Source organism: Solea senegalensis, linkage group LG4, assembly GCF_019176455.1.
Source record: "Solea senegalensis isolate Sse05_10M linkage group LG4, IFAPA_SoseM_1, whole genome shotgun sequence".
Classification (NCBI taxonomy): domain Eukaryota; kingdom Metazoa; phylum Chordata; class Actinopteri; order Pleuronectiformes; family Soleidae; genus Solea; species Solea senegalensis.
In genome coordinates this window covers 22,893,941-22,913,518 of record NC_058024.1, presented here as the reverse complement: position 1 = coordinate 22,913,518, position 19,578 = coordinate 22,893,941, and the positions used below count along the sequence as shown (strand labels likewise).

Genomic DNA, 19,578 nt, shown 5'->3' with positions numbered 1-19,578 from the left:
ATGAACGTTTTAACCGAGCAATAAAAAACATAAATAAATAAATGTAACTTTTGTTTTTTTTTCACACCTAAAACATCTGTAAGTTCACGTCATCGTGTTCACTGCCGGTTAAGCGGAGACAGCGCTGCATCAGCGCCATCTAGCGTCTACAAGACGCAAAAACGTCGAAACGGAAGCAGCTGCGTCACTTCCGATTGAAAAAAAAGGAAAAGAAAGGTAAAAACATGGCGGCCCACAGTCAAATGTCACATTATTTCGTGTGCTGAAAACAAACAGCGAATAACATCTGTGTTTTGAAGTATCTGGCGCTTAAACAAGTTGACACGGCTGCGGGGATTTTAACTTGACTTCGTCGGAGGTATTTTGTTATTAAATGTGCTCATTTATCTCCTACATGTAGCATATAAGGTGGTAATGCTGAAGTTAGCCGCTAAGTAGCCATAGAAGTCATTGAATGCGTCATGTAAAATGTGTTGTTTACACCGTTTCATATCTTACCACATGCCAGTCTACATGTGTTTTCTTTTCTTTTTTTATATCTTTTCCAGGATAATCGAGTATACAAGATGGTCCATTTATGTGAGTATGACGTACAGGCACCTACACACTCAACAGCCAGCCACATAATTAGGTACACCAGTTCAGCTGCTCATTAACGTAAATATTAAATGTTACGAATTTACGAAGAGCATCCTTGACTGTATGACCGTGAAGCAGTTGAGCCACAGCAGCAGACATCACTGAACACTAAAATATTAGTTATTTGCAAGTTACGTCTTTCTATCCCAAATCTCAAAATAAAACACTTTTGTGAATTTATTAAGGTCACCATGTCATACTCATACATTGCACTCTGCTGTCGGCTTTATTATCAGACTTTAATTGAACTTTGATCAAAGCCGTAAGGGCCTCATATCTACAGCGGCACACATCATGGGGAGTAATGCGTTACAGACACTGATATTACATACACACCACTAACATTTTACCATTGCTCCTTCACTTACTCTTTGTCCTGTTGAAGAAAGTACATTTCATTATGGCTTTGTATATTCAGAGTAATGGAAACAACACTAGTGTTTATTAGATTTCATGACATTAAAATGCAGTCACAGCCCACAGCATCAGGCTAGCTCTTATTTGTACCCAAATGTTTAAATGCACATATTGTAAGTCGCTTTGGATAGAAGCATCTGCTAAATGACATGTAATGTAATGTAATAGCTATAGAAAACACATCTCTCACTGATGAATTGAATTCATACTTTGGCTTTTTTGACAATGCCTACTGTGCTCTTTTCCCTCTGCAGCGTCACTCCTCCTAAAGAAGTACCATGGAGGTTATGTTGTCATCCGACTGGCTCTTGCAGGTCACAAACAGGCGAACAGACCCTTTTATCGCATTGTAGCAGCTTTCAATAAGAGGGCAAGAGATGGGAAATACATTGAGCAGCTGGGTACCTATGACCCTCTCCCCAATATCTACAACGAGAAACTTGTTGGCTTCAACTACGACCGCATTAAGTACTGGATTGGTTGTGGCGCACACCCTACAAAATCTGTGTCCAAGCTTCTAGGTGTGTATTAAATACATACGCCTTTTCTTTTGAATCCTATCAACATTGCATTATGTTACCATCAGCTTGTCAAAGGAATTATGCTAGCCATATGAATCAGTTTAATGAAGGCGGTCTGTCTATAACAGGCACTAATCTACTCCTATACCTCATCCATGCTCTCTGGTTTAAAGGATTGTACAGTTGCAGATACAAACTATGCAACTGATTAGAACAAGTACAGTATCTCATGTAAATTCTCATTTAATCATATCACTTAGTGTTTTATGGATGGCAATATTTAAATCAACTTTTGCACATCAGTGTGATTTAAACTGAATGAAAATAACTGGGGAATGAAAATAAAATGAATGGCTGGTTACAGTTAATACAGAAGAAGAGAGCAGGGTTTGGCAATTTGTTTGAAATAGTTTTGTGCAACTCTGAATTGATTTTTAATGTATTTGAATGTATTTTGTATCTTATATTTTACTTATATCTTACTGTTGTCTCTAATGACATCATGTTATTTAAACTTTTTCTCTTATTTTTCTGTGATTTGTTTGGTTTGAAAGGTGTTGTATAAAAGAAGTTGTTGACGTTTTATGGCTTTTTTTTCTTTTGGTAGGGTTGGCAGGATTTTTCCCTCTCCACCCCATGACGATAACGGAAGCAGAGCGTCGTAAAGCTCGAACCGAGTCGACACAAATGGCAAAGGAAGGTACAGAGGAGGGACAGATGCAGGCAGAAGTATGAGAATAAGAACAGGGGACTGTGTGTGACTTTGGAGAACAAAAGTATGTCCTGGTTATTTTCGAAAGTGAACTGATTGATTTGTTTCCTGAGTTGGGGGGGGTGTTAGAAGTGACAAGTTAAAGTCATCATTGGTGGTAACGGGGACACACACACACACACACACACCATTGCCTCCTAAAATGTCTTCATATGTTTAAATGTAGGGTGATATTACAGGCGGTTGTTTCTACTTAATGTTCCGTGTCATTAAATTGAAGTATTTGAATGCTATTTAAGTGAGGTTGCAGTTTTTTGTTATCCTAACCTCCTCAGGACCTTTGGCCTCAATGTATGTCAATGTGCACGTGCACTACTTAGGTAAATGTTACTAATGTCAAACATAAAGAAAGACATCACAAGTGGTTGGGTTTGTTGTTGATAGGATTATTGTCATGCCTTCCAACACAAGTTTCTTTTTAGCTGAATGGAAAGTTCTCCACCCATATATTGCACTGGGTGTTTCCAGTTATTTGGAAACCATTTCTCAACTCTGTAAATATGACGTCTAAATTACTTTTTGGTACAGAGTCTCATCAGCCATGGTCATGCAAGTGCAACCTATAAACTAATTGCTAAGTTACATGAGTCACATGATGTTGGTCTACTGTTTTCTATGTACAAGACACATTCAAGCTTAATTTCTTCTGCTTCAGCAAAGACGACAACAATTTACAGTTAATATAGTTATATAGCAGTACAAAAAAACTAATATAACTTCAGTTTTACCTGAATAAGATGGGCGGGACACGATGCTATTTTGGGCTCTTAAAGATATAATCACGTCACACCACACGCACACTAACGCTTTCACGCAATCAAAACCACAGAGGGCGTTTTGTGTCATTTAGGTGATAAAAAGATAAGATCCAAGACACACCTCACAACACCCAGTGTTTATACACTATCACATACATAAATCAAACTTATGTTTGTTTTTTATATTCTATATATATTTTTTATATCAGACCAGATAAAAAAGCAGGGAATGTTCAGTTTATTTGTGTAGCACTGACTGAAGGAATGTAGAAGTGATTTAGCAATACGCAAAGAGAGGTGGGGAGAGCTGTACCCAAACCACTTGAGGCTGAAAGATCAAGAGAAATACTTGTGTTTAACCTCGTCATAGCTCAATTATTCTGCGAGTTATTGAGAGCACTTATTAACTGGGATTTAACAGTCTATTTATACCATGCCTATTCAATGCAGTTGCTCCGCAGTTAAATTTTGGGTTGAAATACTGATTATTTATCAGGTGTTTGGAATAGACCAACTAATTCCATAAGCCTGTGAAGACCAACACAATACATATTAAATATGTAGATCAGTTTTTTTTTGTTTTTTTTTTTAAACTAATCACTCTTTTCTACTCAAATGAAACCCACACACCTTACCCACTCCCACCATTCCTTGTCTTATTCACTTTTACATCGTCATCTTGACCTTGAAGTGCACAGGGTGTGTGTATGCTTTCAAGTGTTACTGCTGTACCACTTCATGACACATAGAACGTTTGCTTAGGGCAGTCACTGCATCACCCTGATTTACTGGTTGATCATTGATGTCACATTACGTAGATCATAAACTGATAGGCAAATGTTACTTGGCCAACAACTGCCAGGAGGATCAAACTTAACTGCCAGTCCATCCACGATTATCAGGAGGTATCATTGAATTGATTTCTGTTGACTAGGAATTACAGAACGGAATGGAATGAATGACAATGCAGTCGTGAATATTTGTCAGTTTTACATCTTTGAGATAATCACATAAATGCACTGGAAAATGAAAAAGTGGATGTACTTGGGATCCTGTAACTGGTGGAGGATTTCCAAATATTTTCTCATTTGTGCTTCTCTCATCGTGCTTGCTGGGTTCTGTGTGTCCTTTGCAGAAAACAGTGGTAAGTTTGTCCTAAAAATTGTTTTTGTATAACAGGTGAGAAAGAATCATCTCACCTGTTATATAATATATCTCATTCTTCAGATATATTATATCTGAAGAATGACTTAATTCTATACACACAGCTTTCATTAGTGTGTCCTTTGCAGAAAACAGTGGTAAGTTTGTCCTAAAAATTGTTTTTGTATAACAGGTGAGAAAGAATCATCTCACCTGTTATATAATATAGACTTAATTCTATACACACAGCTTTCATTAGAATATTAGACCGCATTAGGTGGAGTCCAGAAAGTAAAAATAGACTTGATTCCACAATGTTTTATGGATATTTGTGCTTCTGTAAAACTTTAAACCATATTTTTGTAAACCTTGTGATTTTTGTAGGGTCAATGGTGTGACACATTTATTGTGTCTGTAAGGTTCAGTTTAATTTAAGATATTTTCTACAGGACCTCTCTAACATTTAATACAGCATATTTTTGAGAGCATATTTGAAGGACATTGACAAACATGTTAACATAGTAGAACTGTATTTTTTTTACCCAATAATTAAACTTAATGGTAAAATGAACAACATATGAAGTAGTCTGGTATTAGAAATATTTCATACTAAATAATTACAATACAATGTTTCATATTGTATGACAAATGTCTGTCAAGTCAACTTTTTAATTGTTTAATTATTAGGTGAGGTAACTATTTAAAGAGCAATTTACATAATGTCTAAGAACACCATGTGACAGGAATGTCACACATTAACTTTACATTATGAGATAATGTGTCATTTTACATAATGGGCAGTATGCTTAGGTGCATACAAATGAAACATTCCTCAAGAATAATCATGCATACACATTTTAGAAATAGTCATAAAATCAACATTCATGTGAAATTTCCAAATCAAGTACTAACATTTATGTAACTCCAATTTGAAATTGCCAAACCTTATTTTTCATTGACCCTGTAATGATTTATTTGAAAGACAACACTTGCTGTATCTACTGTATCTAAAGATATGTTCATTTAGGAAGCTGACTTAAAACCCTAAAATTATGGTTGAACAATACCTATACACTGATGAATTGCAGTCACTTCAAAAGTGGATTGTCATGCTACTGATTTCAGAAGATATTAACTGCGTACTTTATCCATACTTGAATAAAAATCTCTGCTTCAAACGTCCAACCCTCACGGATGTGCCTGAAAAATCAACTGCGAATAATTAGGGTTTATTGATATTCAGAAACATATTCACCTATTCCAAGCAATGAAGCATTTAGAGCAGGCATATCCAAAGTCTGACCCACGGGCCAATTACGGCCCTCTGTCAGATTTTTTGAGCAGCTTTTGTTTTATAATGTATCATTTGGCCAGGGACGGTGTGGGATAGAAAATTGGCCTCAACTGGCCCTTGTGAGTGAGATAGTTGTCTCATATAGATGAAGGCTAAATATCTGCTTGGCTTCAATTTCAAAAAAGGCAAGGGTTGCTAAACTTGGAAAAAAAGGTAAATTAATTAAGAGCTATTACTAGATTTATAATCTGATAAAAACATGGAGAGTGACCTGGAAGTAATAGAAGTACATCAAAACTCTATTAACTTACCTTAAAGTTACCCCACATCATCCCATGCATAGGCGGATATCAAAAGAGGAAAATGAGTTTGCAATTACAAGATTAAACTTAAATTACTTAGTTAAAATTTAAACTTAAATTACTTAATTAAAATTTAAACTTTAATTAATTAAACAATAAAAAGCCCAGGTTCGGATGGATGTTCAGTCGTAAATGTATGACTATTCTTGTGGGCGTGGAGAATTTTGTGGAATTGTACATTGGAATTGGTTTCACAAACAAGGAGATACTTCTATTGGCACATCAGCATCACTTTGTCATAAATATCACGACTTAAAAAAGTATATGCAAGAAAATGCATCTTTTCCGCAGAAAGAACCAGGCGGACCTGGAGGAAATTGCTGGAACTGGACCACTGCAGGGTTATCGATGGATGCATCAGCGGGCCATTTAGAGGGGTTTTATGGTTTCTCAAAGAACAATCTGACTGATAATTAAGATTTCGGATCCAGAAGAAGTCGAGGTCCGGCAAAAACGGCGTCTCTGACGTCAGCAGTACACCTGCTGAGGCCCCAACACCTTATGGCATATGGATTCATATGATAAGCTAGACAAACCCCTCTTAATGGCTTGCGGATGCATCCACCGATAACCCTGTAGTTCCACCTATTTCCCCTACACAAAAGCACGGATTTCCTCCAATTCTGCAACTCTCCTCTTCTAAAACAACAGGTTAGAATATAATGACTTTACTCTCGTAAATTAAGACTTTATTTGAATTTCAAAGACTTCGAGAATTAAATCGTAAATTTACGAAAATAAAGTCTTAAATTTACGGCTTTGTTCTCGAAGTCTGTGAATTTTATTTTCTCAATATGGCCCTTACACTCAGTCGTACCTAAGAAAGTTGAAAAAAAAGATGCGTTAGTAAGTAAACCATGTTGCATGTAAAGCATAAACTTTGCTACAACATTCACTAACAATTTGTCATATATTGCTTCGACAGAAACAGAAAATGAAAATCAAAATACACCTGTGAAGCCATGGATGAAAAAAGAAACAATGGAGAACATAAAAGAGGTCACAAAAGAAAATGAGATAACAAATGAGACTTCAAAGATGATGGAGATAAGACCTGTAAAGGAAGAACTATATAGAAATGAATCACTTGAATCAAAACAAATTGATTCATCATCTGTCAACTCTACAGAGATCTCAACACCGCAAACTAATGAAACTTTGTCAACCGCAAGTGAGGCAACCACGGAAGAGGAAACATCAATTCACACTTCGAGCACACCAGAAACATCCACGCCAGAGCTTACTTCCTCCGGACAGACTTCAACTTCGACAAGTGAATCCATGACATCTTCTCCTCTGACCACCCTGACAAGTTCAACACAAGCATCGACCACCGTAGCTACAGAAGCTTCACAGACGCCTTCCCCGGACACAGATTTGACAACTCCATCAACATCCCAAATGCCATCCACATCGACAGTTGAACCTTCAGTGTCCCTGTCATCCACAATTATTCCCACAAGTGAAGCAACAACGATCCAATAATCAACAACTGCTACTAGTGTCTCTCAAACAACTTCAACTGAACCTAACTCCTCAACACAGACAACCGCATTCTCCACGACAAGTTCATCTGAGACTTCTTTGCCCTCTTCATCAACTGTCAGCTCTACACAGATCTCAACACAGCAATCTACTGAAACTTTGTCAACCGCAAGTGAGGCAACCACGGAAGAGGAAACATCAATTCACACTTCGAGCACACCAGAAACATCAACGCCAGAGCTTACTTCCTCCGGACAGACTTCAACTTCGACAAGTGAATCCATGACATCTTCTCCTCTGACCACCCTGACAAGTTCAACACAAGCATCGACCACCGTAGCTACAGAAGCTTCACAGACGCCTTCCCCGGACACAGATTTGACAACTCCATCAACATCCCAAGCTATCGCCTGGTTCGTTGCCAGTGTCCTGAACTAATTATTCCACCTGATGAAGCAACTTAACGAATCCGATCTGCTACTAGTGTCACCTCAAACAGCTTCGCTGAACTAACTCCCTCTTTGAACAACCGCATTCTCCTGACAGTTCATGCGAGACTTGCCTCTTTATCCAACTGTCAGCTCTACAGATCTCATTTTGTAATCTACTGAAACTTTATCTCAACCACAAGTGAGGCAACCGCGAGGAAGAGGAAGCATCATTTACGCGAGGCACCAGAAACATCCACGCCAGAGCTTACTTCCTCCGGACAGACTTCAACTTCGACAAGTGAATCCATGACATCTTCTCCTCTGCCCACCCTGACAAGTTCAACACAAGCATCGACCACCGTAGCTACAGAAGCTTCACAGACGCCTTCCCCGGACACAGATTTGACAACTCCATCAACATCCCAAATGCCATCCACATCGACAGTTGAACCTTCAGTGTCCCTGTCATCCACAATTATTCCCACAAGTGAAGCAACAACGATCCAAGAATCAACAACTGCTACTAGTGTCTCTCAAACAACTTCAACTGAACCTAACTCCTCAACACAGACAACCGCATTCTCCACGACAAGTTCATCTGAGACTTTTCTTTTGCCCTCCTTCATCCACAACTGTCAGCTCTACTGAATCAACACAGCGATACTGAGCAATGTTAACCGCCGGTGAGGCAACCGCGAGGAAGGCGAAACATCAATTCACCGCCGGGCGCACCGGCGTGCGCCAGAACTTACTTCCTCAGACAGACTTCAACTTGTGACGCAGTGAATCCGCAGCATCTTCTCCTCTGACCACTGGCAATTTCCCTTGCTGTGACCTGAAGCTTCTGCCTTCCGGACACGTTGACAACTCCATGTCAGTAAACCACATCGACAGTTGAACCTTCAGTGTCCCTGTCATCCACAATTATTCCCACAAGTGAAGCAACAACGATCCAAGAATCAACAACTGCTACTAGTGTCTCTCAAACAACTTCAACTGAACCTAACTCCTCAACACAGACAACCGCATTCTCCACGACAAGTTCACCTGAGACTTCTTTGCCCTCTTCATCAACTGTCAGCTCTACACAGATCTCAACACAGAAATCTACTGAAACTTTGTCAACCGCAAGTGAGGCAACCACGGAAGACGAAACATCAATTCACACTTCGAGCACACCAGAAACATCCACGCCAGAGCTTACTTCCTCCGGACAGACTTCAACTTCGACAAGTGAATCCATGACATCTTCTCCTCTGACCCCCCTGACAAGTTCAACACAAGCATCGACCACCGTAGCTACAGAAGCTTCACAGACGCCTTCCCCGGACACAGATTTGACAACTCCATCAACATCCCAAATGCCATCCACATCGACAGTTGAACCTTCAGTGTCCCTGTCATCCACAATTATTCCCACAAGTGAAGCAACAACGATCCAAGAATCAACAACTGCTACTAGTGTCTCTCAAACAACTTCAACTGAACCTAACTCCTCAACACAGACAACCGCATTCTCCACGACAAGTTCATCTGAGACTTCTTTGCCCTCTTCATCAACTGTCAGCTCTACACAGATCTCAACACAGCAATCTACTGAAACTTTGTCAACCGCAAGTGAGGCAACCACGGAAGAGGAAACATCAATTCACACTTCGAGCACACCAGAAACATCCACGCCAGAGCTTACTTCCTCCGGAGAGACTTCAACTACGACAAGTGAATCCATGACATCTTCTCCTCTGACCACCCTGACAAGTTCAACACAAGCATCGACCACCGTAGCTACAGAAGCTTCACAGACGCCTTCCCCGGACACAGATTTGACAACTCCATCAACATCCCAAATGCCATTCACATCGACAGTTGAACCTTCAGTGTCCCTGTCATCCACAATTATTCCCACAAGTGAAGCAACAACGATCCAAGAATCAACAACTGCTACTAGTGTCTCTCAAACAACTTCAACTGAACCTAACTCCTCAACACAGACAACCGCATTCTCCACGACAAGTTCATCTGAGACTTCTTTGTCCTCTTCATCAACTGTCAGCTCTACACAGATCTCAACACAGCAATCTACTGAAACTTTGTCAACCACAAGTGAGGCAACCACGGAAGACGAAACATCAATTCACACTTCGAGCACACCAGAAACATCCACGCCAGAGCTTACTTCCTCCGGACAGACTTCAACTTCGACAAGTGAATCCATGACATCTTCTCCTCTGACCACCCTGACAAGTTCAACACAAGCATCGACCACCGTAGCTACAGAAGCTTCACAGACGCCTTCCCCGGACACAGATTTGACAACTCCATCAACATCCCAAATGCCATCCACATCGACAGTTGCACCTTCAGTGTCCCTGTCATCCACAATTATTCCCACAAGTGAAGCAACAACGATCCAAGAATCAACAACTGCTACTAGTGTCTCTCAAACAACTTCAACTGAACCTAACTCCTCAACACAGACAACCGCATTCTCCACGACAAGTTCATCTGAGACTTCTTTGCCCTCTTCATCAACTGTCAGATCTACACAGATCTCAACACAGCAATCTACTGAAACTTTGTCAACCGCAAGTGAGGCAACCACGGAAGAGGAAACATCAATTCACACTTCGCGCACACCAGAAACATCCCGCTTGAAACTTACTTCCTCCGGAGACTTCAGCAGCAAAGTGAATCCCGCGACATCTTCTCCTCCCAGCCACCTGACAAGTTCAACACAAGCTTGTCGACCGTATACAGAAGCTTCACAGGCGCCTTCCCGGACACGATTTATTAACTTGCATCAGCGACATCCCAAATGCCATCCCATGCGACAGTTGAACCTTCAGTGTCCCTGTATCATCCACAGTATTCCACAAGTATGAAGCAACAACGATCCAAGAATCAACAACTGCTACTAGTGGCTCTCAAACAACTTCAACTGAACCTAACTCCTCAACACAGACAACCGCATTCTCCACGACAAGTTCATCTGAGACTTCTTTGCCCTCTTCATCAACTGTCAGCTCTACACAGATCTCAACACAGCAATCTACTGAAACTTTGTCAACCGCAAGTGAGGCAACCACGGAAGACGAAACATCAATTCACACTTCGAGCACACCAGAAACATCCACGCCAGAGCTTACTTCCTCCGGACAGACTTCAACTTTGACAAGTGAATCCATGACATCTTCTCCTCTGACCACCCTGACAAGTTCAACACAAGCATCGACCACCGTAGCTACAGAAGCTTCACAGACGCCTTCCCCGGACACAGATTTGACAACTCCATCAACATCCCAAATGCCATCCACATCGACATTTGAACCTTCAGTGTCCCTGTCATCCACAATTATTCCCACAAGTGAAGCAACAACGATCCAAGAATCAACAACTGCTACTAGTGTCTCTCAAACAACTTCAACTGAACCTAACTCCTCAACACAGACACCCGCATTCTCCACGACAAGTTCATCTGAGACTTCTTTGCCCTCTTCCCAAATGTATCGCTCCTGCACAGATCTCAACACAGCAATCTGAAACTTTGTCAGCCGCCAAGTGAGCAGCCACGGAAAACCCGAAACATCAATTCGCACTTGAGCACACCGAAGCATCCACGCCAGAGCCCACTTCCTCCGGACAGACTGGCCGACAAGTGAATCCGCGGCATCTTCTCCTCTGGCCACCTGACAAGTTCAACACTAAGCGCTCCTAAACCACGCTGGCTACAGAAGCTTCACAAGGCGCCTTCCCGGACACCGATTTGACAACTCTATCAACATCCCAAATGCCATCCACATCGACAGTTGAACCTTCAGTGTCCCTGTCATCCACAATTATTCCCACAAGTGAAGCAACAACGATCCAAGAATCAACAACTGCTACTAGTGTCTCTCAAACAACTTCAACTGAACCTAACTCCTCAACACAGCCAACCGCATTCTCCACGACAAGTTCATCTGAGACTTCTTTTGCCCTCTTCATCAACTGTCAACTCTACACGAATCTCAACACAGCAATCTGCTGAAACTTTGTCAACACTTAGTGAGGCAACCACGGAGGAAACATCAATTCACGCCGAGCACACCAGAAACATCACGCCAAACACTTCCTCGAGACTTCCTTAATAAGTGAATCCGCGACATCTTCTCCTCTGACCACCCTGACAAGTTCAGCACAACGCCGACCGCAGCTACAGAAGCTTCTCAGGCCTTCCCGGACACAGATTTAAACTCCATCAGCATCCCCCAAAATGCCATCCACGCCGACAGTTGAACCTTCAATTGTCCCTGCTCCTCCCACAATTATTCACAGAGTGAAGCAGCACCAGCGATCCAGAATCCTTAGCGCTGCTACTCGTGTCTCTCAAACAACTTCAACTGAACCTAACTCCTCAACACAGACAACCGCATTCTCCACGACAAGTTCATCTGAGACTTCTTTGCCCTCTTCATCAACTGTCAGCTCTACACAGATCTCAACACAGCAATCTACTGAAACTTTGTCAACCGCAAGTGCGGCAACCACGGAAGAGGAAACATCAATTCACACTTCGAGCACACCAGAAACATCCACGCCAGAGCTTACTTCCTCCGGACAGACTTCAACCGACAAGTGAATCGCGACATCTTCTCCTCTGACCACCCCAGCAAGTTCAACGCAAGCGCTTGACCACGTAGCTGCAGAAACTTCTGAGCGCCTTCCCCACGGACACCAGATTTGACAACTCCATCAGCATCCCCCAGTACCCCAAATACCATGCGACAGTTGAACCTTCAGTGTCTGTCATCCACAATTATTCCTGAGGTAGGCAACAACGATCCAGAATCGCTGCTACTGGGTAATATATAAAACAACTTCAGCTGGAACCTAACTCTCCCAACTTGCAGAAACAACAGCATTCTCCCGCGACAAGTTCATCTGAGACTTCTTTGCCTCTTCATCAACTGTCAGCTCTACACAGATCTCAACACAGCAATCTACTGAAACTTTGTCAACCGCAAGTGAGGCAACCACGGAAGAGGAAACATCAATTCACACTTCGAGCACACCAGAAACATCCACGCCAGAGCTAACTTCCTCCGGACAGACTTCAACTTCGACAAGTGAATCCATGACATCTTCTCCTCTGACCACCCTGACAAGTTCAACACAAGCATCGACCACCGTAGCTACAGAAGCTTCACAGACGCCTTCCCCGGACACAGATTTGACAACTCCATCACCATCCCAAATGCCATCCACATCGACAGTTGAACCTTCAGTGTCCCTGTCATCCACAATTATTCCCACAAGTGAAGCAACAACGATCCAAGAATCAACAACTGCTACTAGTGTCTCTCAAACAACTTCAACTGAACCTAACTCCTCAACACAGACAACCGCATTCTCCACGACAAGTTCATCTGAGACTTCTTTGCCCTCTTCATCAACTGTCAGCTCTACACAGATCTCAACACAGCAATCTACTGAAACTTTGTCAACCGCAAGTGAGGCAACCACGGAAGAGGAAACATCAATTCACACTTCGAGCACACCAGAAACATCCACGCCAGAGCTTACTTCCTCCGGACAGACTTCAACTTCGACAAGTGAATCCATGACATCTTCTCCTCTGACCACCCTGACAAGTTCAACACAAGCATCGACCACCGTAGCTACAGAAGCTTCACAGACGCCTTCCCCGGACACAGATTTGACAACTCCATCAACATCCCAAATGCCATCCACATCGACAGTTGAACCTTCAGTGTCCCTGTCATCCACAATTATTCCCACAAGTGAAGCAACAACGATCCAAGAATCAACAACTGCTACTAGTGTCTCTCAAACAACTTCAACTGAACCTAACTCCTCAACACAGACAACCGCATTCTCCACGACAAGTTCATCTGAGACTTCTTTGCCCTCTTCATCAACTGTCAGCTCTACACAGATCTCAACACAGCAATCTACTGAAACTTTGTCAACCGCAAGTGAGGCAACCACGGAAGACGAAACATCAATTCACACTTCGAGCACACCAGAAACATCCACGCCAGAGCTTACTTCCTCCGGACAGACTTCAACTTCGACAAGTGAATCCATGACATCTTCTCCTCTGACCACCCTGACAAGTTCAACACAAGCATCGACCACCGTAGCTACAGAAGCTTCACAGACGCCTTCCCCGGACACAGATTTGACAACTCCATCAACATCCCAAATGCCATCCACATCGACAGTTGAACCTTCAGTGTCCCTGTCATCCACAATTATTCCCACAAGTGAAGCAACAACGATCCAAGAATCAACAACTGCTACTAGTGTCTCTCAAACAACTTCAACTGAACCTAACTCCTCAACACAGACAACCGCATTCTCCACGACAAGTTCATCTGAGACTTCTTTGCCCTCTTCATCAACTGTCAGCTCTACACAGCTCTCAACACAGCAATCTACTGAAACTTTGTCAACCGCAAGTGAGGCAACCACGGAAGAGGAAACATCAATTCACACTTCGAGCACACCAGAAACATCCACGCCAGAGCTTACTTCCTCCGGACAGACTTCAACTTCGACAAGTGAATCCATGACAGCTTCTCCTCTGACCACCCTGACAAGTTCAACACAAGCATCGACCACCGTAGCTACAGAAGCTTCACAGACGCCTTCCCCGGACACAGATTTGACAACTCCATCAACATCCCAAATGCCATTCACATCGACAGTTGAACCTTCAGTGTCCCTGTCATCCACAATTATTCCCACAAGTGAAGCAACAACGATCCAAGAATCAACAACTGCTACTAGTGTCTCTCAAACAACTTCAACTGAACCTAACTCCTCAACACAGACAACCGCATTCTCCACGACAAGTTCATCTGAGACTTCTTTGCCCTCTTCATCAACTGTCAGCTCTACACAGATCTCAACACAGCAATCTACTGAAACTTTGTCAACCGCAAGTGAGGCAACCACGGAAGACGAAACATCAATTCACACTTCGAGCACACCAGAAACATCCACGCCAGAGCTTACTTCCTCCAGACAGACTTCAACTTCGACAAGTGAATCCATGACATCTTCTCCTCTGACCACCCTGACAAGTTCAACACAAGCATCGACCACCGTAGCAACAGAAGCTTCACAGACGCCTTCCCCGGACACAGATTTGACAACTCCATCAACATCCCAAATGCCATCCACATCGACAGTTGAACCTTCAGTGTCCCTGTCATCCACAATTATTCCCACAAGTGAAGCAACAACGATCCAAGAATCAACAACTGCTACTAGTGTCTCTCAAACAACTTCAACTGAACCTAACTCCTCAACACAGACAACCGCATTCTCCACGACAAGTTCATCTGAGACTTCTTTGCCCTCTTCATCAACTGTCAGCTCTACACAGATCTCAACACAGCAATCTACTGAAACTTTGTCAACCGCAAGTGAGGCAACCACGGAAGAGGAAACATCAATTCACACTTCGAGCACACCAGAAACATCCACGCCAGAGCTTACTTCCTCCGGACAGACTTCAACTTCGACAAGTGAATCCATGACATCTTCTCCTCTGACCACCCTGACAAGTTCAACACAAGCATCGACCACCGTAGCTACAGAAGCTTCACAGACGCCTTCCCCGGACACAGATTTGACAACTCCATCAACATCCCAAATGCCATCCACATCGACAGTTTTCTTCACAACAACTTCATCTGAGACTTCTTTGCCTTCGTCATCATCTGTCAGCTCTCCACACATCTCAACACAGCAATCTACTGAAACTTTGTCAACCACTTTACAAAGTGTTTCCACAGAAACAGTTTTCACCACAAGACCAACGCTAACATCTCAGTCAACAACAGCATCTTGTCAAGATTTTGTTTATGGTGTTGACTGTTCATATGGACAAAATAACACTGTTCCCACTATTGGTGAGATCATTATCTACAGTGTATTTTAAAACATTTTTCATGTACTGTCATTCGTTTTCAATGATAAAAATCAACAACTTCAAGTTTCAGTATAACAATCTTGGTTTTATTCTTTATTCTTTTTTTTAGATACTGGAGCACTTCCCTCTCGTAAAGCAACTTTTATTCTGAAAATACTTGTTGATTTTTCACCTGCTTTTAATGATTTAACCTCAGCTGCATCATTGGAATTCATCAGCACATTGGAACTGGTGGTACGTATGATAACCTTTACACTAAGTGATCAAAATAATTTTTACTATTTCTTCTTTTTTATGTTCATTGATCACATGATAAAATAACTGCAGCTGTTTTCATGAGTCATTGTACAACGTCTTTCAATATTTGTGTCTGTTTCAGCTCACATCCTTATGCCGAGGGGCAGACTCACAGACCTTTAAACTGGTCAAAGTCAAAAGTTTAAAGTAAGTTTTTCCTTAACATTACTGATTTAAATCAATAGATTGTTTCTATTGGTAATGTGTAATTTGCTATTGCAGAGAAGGATCTGTTGTTGCACAGAGTGAGGCAGAGTACATCTATCCAAATAATGAAACTCAAATCGAGTTTGTCAACACTCAGCTCGATGCGGAGTTGACCAGTATACTGAATAGTACGGACAGCCGGGATCAGATTTCTCAAGCCTTCAACAACAGCAAAGTGACATTAAACGAAGTCGCCTTCTTGCCACCTGAAGTTTACAGTAAGTGCACTCCAGTTGATATCAGATCTTGTAGAAATGCACCTTTGGCATGTTTTGGCTTCATGCTCATGTTTCTTTATTCAATATTTGTCAATTGTATTAGTCCACTAAAATAAATTGAATAAATAATCTTTTTTTTTTTTTTTTTCAAACAGACATAACAGACCTGATGCCTTATGTTAACTGCTCTCACTTTGCTCAATACACTGCTGAGGTCATTGATGGTCAATGGCAGTGTGTTGGACCTTGCAAAACAAACCCTGATTACTGTAATCGACATGGAGAATGCCTCAATGACATTCAAAAAGGCCCTGTTTGTAGGTAAGAAAAAAAACATTTGCTTTTAATTTAATTGAAATAAAAGAAAACTTTCATATACAACATATATATCCACTGTGTCTGTTCATAATGCAAATTATGAATCAATGTGTTTCAATTTGATGTCTTTTTAACCCAGGTGCTTTGAGTCGAGCCTAGAACAATTTTATGGCCCACAGTGTGAACACTTCCGTCGGGGGCCAGGTTTCTATGGAGCCCTGTTTGGGTCACTGGCAGCAGCACTTGTGGCCTTAATCATTGTTATCATAGCTGTCTATGTCACAAAGAAATACACTGGAGTTTGGTGAGTTAGGATCCTTAAATGTATCACATGTAAATGGTTGGAAAAGTTACAAAAACTGACATGGGAATCTAATCATGTTGTCTTTACTTTTAGGAAAAGGAGAGACTCCTACAATGGAAAACTGTCAGAGTTTGAGGAGGATTTCTTTGATTTCTCTGATACAGGTGTGTTTTCATTGTATTCATTATTATTATTATTATTATTGTTGTTGTTATTATTAGTAGTAATAGTAGTAGTAGAGCAATAATTTAATGAACATTATCCTATTTTATTCATTCGTTACTTAGGACTGGTAAACACCTTGACACCAGAGAATTTTACACCACAGCTAGGAAATGTTGACACCCAGTCGCAGGTATTCTTGTTCGCTATTCTGCCATTACGTGAATAGGTCCAAATAATTACTGTGCGATACATGTAAATGTAAGTTTGCAAAACATTGATATTAATTGCCTTCTTTTTTTTGTCTTCAGGTCACTACAAAACGTCCAGAGGTTTTAAACATCAACCCTAAATGAAGGCTTTTAGATAAGTTTAAATGATTAAAAACCCATTTGTATTTCATGGCTATTTAATCCTAAGGGGGTAAAAACAAAGTGGCCGCCCTTATTGAGCTTTTTAAGACTTAGTGGTCAGTCCAAGTCACATGACAGATCACGTGCAACAGAAAAATATTTCAAGCAATCACATTAATTAATGTATTACACGTATTTGTTAAATTTATTTTTACTATAATGTTTCAATGGTAGTAATAAAAAAAATATGAGTAGCCAACTGTACATAACAGAAGAAATAATATATTGCTATTTTTTTTGTCATTTTAAATCACTGTTGATTTTTGTGTCCTATAAATTTAAGCATCTAAATTCAGCCTCCAGTGTCTTGTTTATTCACAACACAATCGTTATTGTTGTTAATTGTCTTAGAGCTTTTGAAATTTCTTTGCATTATTCATTCATTCACATTCAGTCTTGCACATGTTTTTTGAGGCTAATCACAGTGGATTATCACTGTTATCCCACTTACTATTGAGAGATCAAAAAGTAGTAAAATTTCAGTTCCTAAGCTCAGAGGAAGCTAAACTTGAGATGTCATTTTCTATACTTAATATATAAAATGTGCAGTAATCGTGTCCAGGCTAAGGTGAAAATCTAGGTGCAGTACACCTAGGAATAAATACTAAAACCTGTCACTAGATGGCGAACATTCACCAAGTGTGCCTTCACAGTATGTTAGGCTGGGGGGGACAAGGACAGATGAACATAAAATCATAAAGCATTGATTTGAAAACTGTTGAGCAAGTGGCAATAACAGCTTAATCAGCACAGTCATAGGCCAGCATTTAAACTGTGCCACTGTACGTTAAGTTATTGTAAATCTCTTCTGCTGATCCACAAAAGAAGTGTTCAGGTCGGCTATTTGTCTCCAACTAGTGGCTAAAAACAGAAGCCACACTTTAGACCAATTTCTATACCTTTTCTTAATGTAGGCCTACTTTATATTCTACATTTAACAGCTCTTCAGCCTAGGTCAAATATTCACAACTATGTCCACCCCTCGCAGCACAAAGAAAAGAAAAGTTACACCTAAACAAAACGCTCATGCAAACACGGGGACTTATTTGCACATTTTCCAACCTGTCTGCGTCTTTCTGGGAGAAACCTATGCAAAAGAAACAGGGCATACAAACATAGCTGGCAGATGACAGTGTGACGCATTTGTTAGAAAAGTTAACTGTACTGATGCAGGGCTAAGAAACTGAGAATTCACATTTTATCGAGCTATAATAACTTTATATTAACAGCTTTCCCAGTTTTAACTGCATAATTTGACTGTTTATTATTATCCTAATACAAACTGTTAGTGTTAACTATCCTTCTGGAGATATTAATCACATATCTTTAAGTTGTATACACACAAGTGCGTGGAATGTATGTAAAATGTCCATTTATAAAGTTTTTATGCATCACAATATAGAAAAATGTAGCCTCCAGAGGAAGCTCTTTTGACCTTTCACCGCGTATTCACTGTTGGAGGAAAAAGTGACATTTAACCAAGTAATATCTGATATTTTTGTTGTGTATTAATGAACAACATTTTCATATTCAAACTGAATTTCTAGGCATCAGAGGAGGATGCCTCATTATTTGACATATCATGTATAATTCAAATGCTCTTACTAACGTCTGAGCATGAATTTGAAGTGCAGACGACCAGCTCCATTAATCCTCCATGATATTAGATATTCCTGTTTTTGCTGACTATTAATATTCCCAATATTACACTGTCTTTACGCTCTTTTCCCTTTCTTCTGTCTTCTGTCTAACGGATAGCGAACAACATCATGTGTCTGAATAACTGAACACACGAAAGTGTCAGATAATTAAAATTCTAAAAATGAGACGGTCGTTAGGTGTACTCGAGGAAAAGATTTCGAACAGTTTGTAAAAAAAAAAAAAGGAATTGTAAC

At 40.8% G+C, this 19,578-nt stretch overlaps 2 protein-coding genes across 5 annotated transcripts; both read left to right on the top strand.

Annotated features, from left to right (window-relative positions):
• Positions 1-205: 205 nt before the first annotated feature.
• Positions 206-2,582, top strand: mrps16 (mitochondrial ribosomal protein S16). Its single transcript, XM_044023878.1, has 4 exons — positions 206-358; positions 549-579; positions 1,311-1,577; positions 2,185-2,582. The coding sequence occupies exons 2-4, from the start codon at positions 567-569 to the stop codon at positions 2,310-2,312; spliced, it is 408 nt and encodes a 135-aa protein (XP_043879813.1). The 5' UTR covers positions 206-358; positions 549-566; the 3' UTR covers positions 2,313-2,582.
• Positions 2,583-7,063: 4,481 nt separating this feature from the next.
• LOC122768124 (serine-rich adhesin for platelets-like) lies at positions 7,064-17,974 on the top strand. 4 transcript variants are annotated; one of them, XM_044023877.1, is made up of 10 exons: positions 7,064-7,786; positions 15,479-15,744; positions 15,874-15,998; positions 16,144-16,208; positions 16,284-16,486; positions 16,642-16,807; positions 16,944-17,108; positions 17,202-17,272; positions 17,396-17,463; positions 17,582-17,974. In XM_044023877.1, exons 1-10 carry the CDS (start codon positions 7,674-7,676, stop codon positions 17,624-17,626), a joined length of 1,287 nt encoding a protein of 428 aa, XP_043879812.1. In that variant the 5' UTR covers positions 7,064-7,673; the 3' UTR covers positions 17,627-17,974. The 4 variants fall into 4 exon arrangements, with proteins under 4 accessions (XP_043879812.1, XP_043879809.1, XP_043879810.1 ...); XM_044023874.1 differs by lacking the exon at positions 7,064-7,786 and adding an exon at positions 12,873-14,992; XM_044023875.1 differs by lacking the exon at positions 7,064-7,786 and adding an exon at positions 12,873-15,010 and having other exon boundaries at positions 15,497-15,744.
• Positions 17,975-19,578: the final 1,604 nt, after the last annotated feature.